The following is an 8,346-nucleotide window of genomic DNA, read 5'->3' as shown; positions in this document are numbered from 1 at the left end:
AAGAAAATATCTAAAAAAAAAAAAGAAAAGAAAATACTAGTAGTGATGTATTATTTTGAAACATACTATATAGTTAATATGTTTGGAGTTATTTAAATTTATATTGAGAAAAAAATGTATATATTTTCAGTATTGCTGTAGACAAGCACTACATAAGACTGCTAAATAGATTGATCTTTTATATCAAACAATTTTTACAATTCTCATTTTTATTGTTATATTTTATAAATTTTAAGGAATATGACAAAAAAGATATTATAGGTATTGAAGGGGGTCTCTGGGATTAGTTGGGGTACAAAAGAGAAATAAAAATATGATTTAATTCTATTTACTTAAAATATGTTTTTAAATGTTAACAAATTCAGATAAATTGAAATCATGTAACTTTTCTCATCATAATGCAATAAAACTTTTTTAAAAATAGGGGAAAGAGCAAAACAGAGAATTCTCAACTGAGGAAACAAATGGCCAAGAAGCACCTAAAGAAATGTTCAACATCCTTAGTCATCAGGGAAATGCAAATCAAAACAACCATGAGATTCCACCTCATACCAGTTAGAATGGCTAAGATTGAAAACTCAGGTGACAGTAGATGCTGGCAAGAATGTGGAGAAAGAGGAACACTTCTCCACTGCTGGTGGAATTGCAAGCTGGTACAATCACTCTGGAAATCAGTTTGGCGGTTCCTCAGAAAATTGGACATAGTACTTCCTCAGGACCCAGCCTTACCACTCCTGGGCACATACCCAGAAGATGCTCCAACATGTAATAAGGACACATTCTCCACTATGTTCGTAGCAGCATTATTTATAGTAGCCAGAAACTGGAAAGAACCCAGATGTCCTTCAACAGAGGAATGAGTACAGAAAAAAATGTGTTATATTTACACAGTGGAGTACTACTCAGCTATTAAAAACAATGAATTCATGAAATTCCTAGGCAAATGGATGGAATTAAAAAAAAATTATCCTGAGTATATGCATTCACTTATAAGTGGAGCCCAGAAGTTCAGAATACCCAAGATACAATTTAAAGACCATATGAAGCTCAAGAAGGAAGACCAAATTGTTGATGCTTTGGTCCTTCTTAGAAGGGGGAACAAAATACCTATGGGAGGAGACACAGAGACAAATTGTGGAGCAGATACAGAAGGAAAGTCCATCCAGAGACTGCCCCACCCAGGGATCCATCCCATATACAATTACCAAACCCAGACAGTATTTTGTATGCCAACAAGTGCTGGCTGACAGGAGCCTGATATAGCTGTCTCCTGAAGGGCTCTTCCAGTTCTTGACAAATACAGAGATATGCTCTCAGCCAACCATTGGACTGAGCAAAGGGTCCCAATGAAGAAACTAGAGAAAGGACCCAAGGAGCCAAGGGGTTTGCAGACCCATAGGAGCAACAACAATATGAACCAACCAGTACCCCAAGAGCTCCCAGGGACTAAACCACCAACCAAAGAGTACATATGGAGGAACCCATGGCTCCAGCAGCATATGTAGCAGAGGATGTCCTTGTTAGACACCAATAGGAGGAGAGGCCCTTGGTCCTGTGAAGGCTTGATGCCCCAGTGTAGGCGAATGCTAGGAAAGGGAAGAGAGAGTGGATAGGTTGGTGAGCAGGGGGGAAGGGGTGGGGTAGGGGGGCTTTGGAGGAGAAACCAGGAAAGGGGATAACATTTGAAATGTGAATAAAGAAAATATCTATTAAAAAAGAAAAAAAGTGTGGGAAGAAACTAGAGGGCCAAGAGAATGGATGGAAAACAGCAGCTAGCAAGGATCCTTATGGGGGGTCATCTCTAGGATGGGATGGGGAAAAATTCCAGGAATCTATGGGGGTGACCTTAGCTAAGCTTCCTAGGAGTGGGGATATGGAATCTGAAGTGACCACCTCCTGTAGCCAGAAAGTATCCCAAGGGTAGGGATAAGGGTACACACCTGCCCATAAAACATTAGGCCCCAAATTTGTCCTGTCTAAAAGAAATTCAGAGACAAAGATGGAGCAGAGACTGAGGGAGTGGCTAACCAATAACTGGCTCAACTAGAGACCTATCCCAAGGGCAAGCACCAATCCTTGACAGAGTGTGGATACACTCTGTTATTTTTACTGATAGGAGCCTAGTAGAACTGTCTTCTGAGAGGCTCCTCCTACCTGACTGAAACAGATCCAGAGGCCTACAGCCAAATATTAGTTGGATCTCAGGGAGTCTTATGGATAAGTTGGGAGAAGGACTAAGGGCCTCAGAGGAGATAGGGACTCCACAAGAAGACCAACAGAGTCAACTAATCTAGACCCTTAGGGACTCTCAGAGACTGAGCTACAAACCAAAGAACATAAGTGGTCTGGACTTAGGCCCATTTCAAGTTTGTAGCAAATGTACAGTTCTGTCTTCATGTGGTTCCCTCAACAACTGGAGTCGGGGGAGGGCTGTTCCTAAAGCTGTTGCTTGTCTGTGGATCACATTCCCTTAATGGGACTGCCTTGTAGAGCAAAAGCTGGAGAGGATTCACCTAGACCTACAAAGACTTGATGTGACAGGGTAAAAGGATACATTCTCAGAGGATAAGGGGAAGGAGAGATAGGGTAGGGACTATGTGAAAGGAAAAACAAGAGAAGGGGGCAGCAATTGGGATGTAAAAGGAATAAAATAATTAGTTAATGGAACAAAACAAAATCATCAATGACAGCACATGCTGGCAAGGATGTGGAGCAAGGGGAACACTCCTCCATTGCTGGTGGAAGTACAAACATGTACTTGTATAATGTGGTGGTTTCTCAGAAAAGTAGGAATAGTTCTACCTCAAAATCCAGCTATACCACTGTTGGGCACATACTCTAAAGATCCTCCACTGTCCCTAAAGGACACATACACAACTATGTACATATCAACATTATTTGTAATAGCCAATGTAGCTGTAGTTGATTAATCCACTCTAATCTCTTCAGCAGTGTTCCTCACTACCTGCCCCAATGTTTGGATTCTCGAATGAAACATACACACGTAGCCTTATATTTAATATGCCTTAATTAGCCTAATGGCTGGGCTACTTTATCTTCCACATTGCTAACACACACACACCAATATTTCTGTATTATTATTTACTAAAACCTATATTCCACCCTGGCTGCCCTGGACCCAGGCATGTGGTCCTCCTTGCCACAATCCTCAACTCTTACATGTTGGCTGTCTCTCTGTCCTACATTTCTCAGGTCAAGTCCCACCTCTGTTTCCCTGCCATGCCATTGGCTGCTAGCAACTTTACTTACCAATCAAAGCCAACTGGGGTCAGGGACCCTCAGCATCTTACAGGCAGACGTGTGGATTCCTGTGTGGTTTTAGAAACCCAAATAACATAATGCATGCATTAAACTAAATCCACAACAGCCAGAAACTGGAAACAATCCAGATATTCCTCAACTGAAGAATGGATAAAGAAAATGTGGTAAATTTACACAATGGAATACTACTCAGCTATTAAAAATAAAGACATCATGAATTTTGCAGACAAATCAATGAAACTAGAAAATATCATCCTGTGTGAGGTAACACACACCCAAAGAAGCCAAATAACAAGGAGGGCCCAAGGGAGGATGCTTGAATCTTCCTCAGAAGAGGAAGTAAAATAGACATTGGAAATGTATGGAGGGAGGGAACTGGTTGGGAGAGGTGATGGCAAGAAGAACAGGGCAGGGGTATCAGGTGTAGGGAAAAAAAATCAATGGTAGGAAGAGGGAGGCTTTCTTTAAGATGTGCCAGAGACCTGGGACAGAGAGAGGCCCTAGGGAATCTATGAGGGTAACTCTAGCTGAGACTCCTAGGCATGAGGGATATGGAGTCTGAAGAAACCAAATCCTGTAGTCAAGAGGACTCCCAGTGGAGGGATAAGTACAGCAACCCACCCACAAAACCTTCAACCCATAATGTGTCCTGCTTATAAGATGTGAAGGGACAAAGATACAGTGGAGACAGGGAAAATGGCCAGCCAATAACTAGTCCAAATTGAGATCCATCCCATAGGTAAGATCCAGTCCCCAACACTCTTAATGATACTCTGCTACACTTGCACACAGGAGCCTAGCATAACTGCCCTTTGAGAGGCTCCACCCGACAGCAAATGGAAACAATTGCAGAGACCCACATCCAAACATTAAATGGAGCTCTGGGAGTCTTGTGGAAGAGTTGGGGGAAAGATTGGGGACCTGAAAAGGACAGGGACTCCACAGGAAAAGTCAACAGAGTTAACTAACCTGGACTCTTGGGGACTCCCAGAAACTGAACCACTAACCAAAGATAGCCTGGTCCTAGACACACACACACACACACACACACACACACACACACACACACACACACACACACACTGCATATGTGCAGCTTAATCTTCCTGTAGATCCCCTAACATTTTTAGCAGGGGCTGTTCCTGCTTCTGTTGCCTACCACTGGATCCCCTTCCACTAGCTGGACTGCCTTGTTAGGTGTCAGTGGGAGAGGATGTACCCTATCTTGCAGTGTGACTTGATGTGCCAGGGTGGGGTGATACACAATTTGGGCCTCTGCCTTCTCAGAGGAGAATATGGTGGAATAGAGGGAGGAGCTGTGTAAGGGAATGACTGGGAGGATAGGGGAGCTGATACTGGGATATAAATAGAATAAATGAATGATAAAGAAAGAAAGAGAGAGAGAGAAAGAGAGAGAGAGAGAAAGAGAAAGAAAGAAAGAAAGAAAGAAAGAAAGAAAGAAAGAAAGAAAGAAAGAAAGAAAAAAGAAAAATTGCAAGGACCAACTGTTACAAACCTTCACAAGTTGAGCCATTCAAGACAAAGCCTGGTTGGCAGCTGCAGCTGAAGCTTCCCACTGAGTTAGAACAGTTGGAATACTTAGGGCAGATCCCAGTTGTCAGACACTCATCAACATCTACAGGGCAACAAAAGAGAGTGAACTACCTGTTGTGTGCTGACCACCAAAGACCCATGGCAGAGAACCTGAAGATATTACCTGCGCAGAGAAAATGCCCCGGACTTCCCAGGATCCAGCTTTTCCCAATGGAAGAAGAGAAGCCACTAAGACAGCTGCACCTGGCTCTCCCCAGGATATTGGTGCAGGCCGAGTTAGGACCACAAGGTGAGTCACTTTTAAGACATTCATTAATATCTGAGCAAAGAAAAAGACTGGAGTGACAAGCTGCCCTTGTTCTGAAAATAATTGTTGAAATAAGGCTCCTTTCTCTGAGCTCATTATTTGGTGACTTTGGTTTAAATCTAAGCAGTCTTATAATTATGATTCCAAGTTCATAAAAGTGGGATGTTAAGTCAAACACCACTGACCTCCTACCAAACACAAGCAGACTTTGATAAAATATGAACACTTGAATAGAAAATCACTATTTCTTCTGAACTGAGGCATTCCTTTCTGAGGGAGGAAGGGACTCCTAAGAATAAGGAAGTCAAAACACCTTCAACATCAGATTCACAAGGCCCCTTCCCTTGGATATATGATTAATACACAATTAAACTGCCTGAGTGTGATGTAGGGATAATTTCTTCAGTGGTGAGAGTAGATGTTTATTCATGTCTCCCAGGAAGTTACACAACATAAACTCACCTTGACATTCCACTCCTGGGCCCTGAAAGTTGGTTTGTCCATTGCTGGACAGGAAGCCTCGTTTACAGGTGCAGTAATAACTGTCTGTGGTGTCGGTGCAGGTAGCATAAGCTGGGCAAGTGGTGGTGTCTTGACACTCATTCACACCTAGGTAGCATGGAAAGAAGCATATGGATGTATGTAAAGCACTCGAATGGGGCTTACAAGGAGTCACAAAAAGGAATGGAGGAGCCACACCCTAGAGTCTCTTGCCTTACGCATGTCTTGGCCATGTGAGAAACAAAGGTAAGTAGATGGAATAACTGGTTTTTATAACAGCCTAGAGACAAGCATGCTTGCCCCTGGGTTGAGTCTTCCAACGTAAGTGTCTTAACCACCAACCAAAGAACATACATGGGTTGGACCTAGTCCTGCTGGATATATATAGCAGATGTGCATCTTGGTCTTCATGTGAGTCACAAACAACTGGAGCAGAGGGTTATCCCAAAAGCTCTTGCTTATACATGATATATGCTCCTCTAGCTGGGCTACCTTATCTGGCCTCAGTGGGATATCATGCCTCTAGCCTCAAAGAGACTTGATGTGCCAGGGTTGGGGAAACTCAAGGGTTCCCCTCCTGCTCAGGGGAGACGGAAAGAGAAATGGTAATGGGGATAGGGAAGAATTGTGAGAGGAGGTGATCAGGAGGGGGCAGTGAGCAGGATGTAAAGTGAATAAGTAAAAATAAATAAATAAGACCATTAAGAACTGGAAAACAGAAACTCCTCAGCCAGTCCCACAATGCCCAGAGGAAGATCCACTCCCAGGCACTCTAACATGCCCATAATCATAGGATCAGAGGTGAGGAGGACACAACATCTGCCCCCTCACCAGAAGTAATTGGGACCAGCAGAACTCAGGCACCTAGAAACTCTTCATGATCAGTGACACAGGTTCCTTCTAGTCTGAACTGGTGTCCTGAGCAGATCTTGGGTACAAATTCTGCAGTCAGTCACACAACACCCAGAGGAAGCTCCACTCCCAAGCACTCTAACACACCCAGAATCAAAGGATCAGAGGTGCCCTGAGCAGACCTTGGGCACTAAATCCGCAGCCAGTCCTACAACACCCAGAAGAAACTTCACTCTCACACCCAGGACCACAGGATCCCAGGATCCCAGGAGCTTGGTCACACCAGGATCTTGGGGTCTCAGAGGCAGCTAGACTCCCAGGAGTTCTGACACACCCAAGATCTCAGGATCACAGCATCCCAAAATCACAGGATCACAGAGACAGCTGAATTCTGAGGCGTTCTGACACAGCCAGGATAGGAAGAACAGTCAGACATAGCAAGGGCAGGTAGAACTAGTGATAATAAGATGGAAGGAGGCAAGCATAAGAACATAAGCAACAGAAACCAATGTTACTTGGCATCAATTCTCCCACCACAGCAAGTCCTGGACACACAATGACACGGGAAAAGCAAGATTTGGAACTAAAATCATTTCTCATGATGATGATAGAGGACTTTAAGAAGGATATAAACAACTCCGTTAAAGAAATACAAGAGAATACAGGTAAACAGGCAAAGGAAATAAACAAAACCATCCAAGATCTAAAGATGGAAATAAAAACAATAAAGAAATCACAGGATAAGCCTAGGAAAGAGATCAGGAGTTATAGATGCAAGCATCACCAACAGAATACAAGAGATAAAAAAGAGAATCTAAAGTGTAAAAGATACCATAGAAAACATTGGCAGAACAGTCAAAGAAAATACAAAATGCAAAAAGCTCCTAACCCAAAATATCCAGGAAGTCCAGGACGCAATGAGAATACAAAGATCAAAAGATAATAGGTATAGAAGAAAGTGAAGATTCCCAACTTAAAGGGCCAGTCAACATTTTCAACAAAATTATAGAAGAAAACTTCCCTAACATAAAGAAAGAGATGTCCATGAACATACAAGAAGCCTTCAGAACTCCAAATAGAAAAAGAAATCCTTTCTGTCATATAATAGTCAAAACACCAAATGCACTAAACAAAGAAAGAACATTAAAAGCAGTAAGGGAAAAAGGTCAAGTAACATATAAAGACAGACCTATCAGAATTACACCAGACTTCTCACCAGAGACTATGAAAGCGAGAAGATCCTGGACAGATGTCATACAGACCCTAAGAGAACACAAATGCCAGCCCAGGTGACTATACACAGCAAAGCTCCCAATTACCATAGATGGAGAAAACAAGATATTCCATGACAAAACAAAATTTACACAATATCTTTCCACAAATCCAGCCCTACAAAGGAAAATAGAAAACATCAGCATAAGGAGCAAAACTACACCCTAGAAGAAGCAAGAAGGTAATCTGTCAACAAACTCACACAAACCTAATTCTACCTTTTACAACAAAAACAACAGGAAGTGATAATTACTTTTTCTTAATATCTTTTTTTTTAACAGTAGTTGCTTTTACTTTTATTTTGTCCCTTTCATTGGGTCCCTGAGAGCAACAGGACTTGTAATCATGAATCTAAGATAGCATACTTGCCCACAATGTTGAGAGAGATTCACAAACAGATTGGCTACCACCTAACACTGTCTAATGTGATGTTACCAATATCACCTATGTTTTTTCCGGCTTTTTTTATTAGATATTTTCTTTCTTTACATGTAAATTTCTCCCTTCCTAGTTTCCCCTCCAAAAAAGAAAGAAACAAACAAAACCAACAAAACAAACCCCTGTTGCCTTCCCCCTCC

The 8,346-nt window shown here is 42.2% G+C and overlaps 1 protein-coding gene across 3 annotated transcripts in view; it reads right to left on the bottom strand.

Annotated features, from left to right (window-relative positions):
* Window positions 1-8,346, bottom strand: part of Adgre1 (adhesion G protein-coupled receptor E1) — a 160,490-nt gene that overhangs the window by 104,348 nt on the left and 47,796 nt on the right. For all 3 annotated transcript variants that reach the window (XM_031346847.1, XM_031346848.1, XM_031346849.1), the window contains 3 exons: window positions 5,606-5,752; window positions 5,000-5,155; window positions 4,799-4,918 (listed from right to left, as the gene is read on the bottom strand). In XM_031346847.1, the coding sequence (XP_031202707.1) occupies window positions 4,799-4,918; window positions 5,000-5,155; window positions 5,606-5,752 (423 nt within the window). The remainder of the gene's footprint in view (window positions 1-4,798; window positions 4,919-4,999; window positions 5,156-5,605; window positions 5,753-8,346) is intronic.

This window comes from Mastomys coucha, unplaced genomic scaffold, assembly GCF_008632895.1.
Source record: "Mastomys coucha isolate ucsf_1 unplaced genomic scaffold, UCSF_Mcou_1 pScaffold3, whole genome shotgun sequence".
In the NCBI taxonomy this organism is placed as follows: Eukaryota; Metazoa; Chordata; class Mammalia; order Rodentia; family Muridae; genus Mastomys; species Mastomys coucha.
This window is presented reverse-complemented; position numbering and strand designations above follow the sequence as displayed.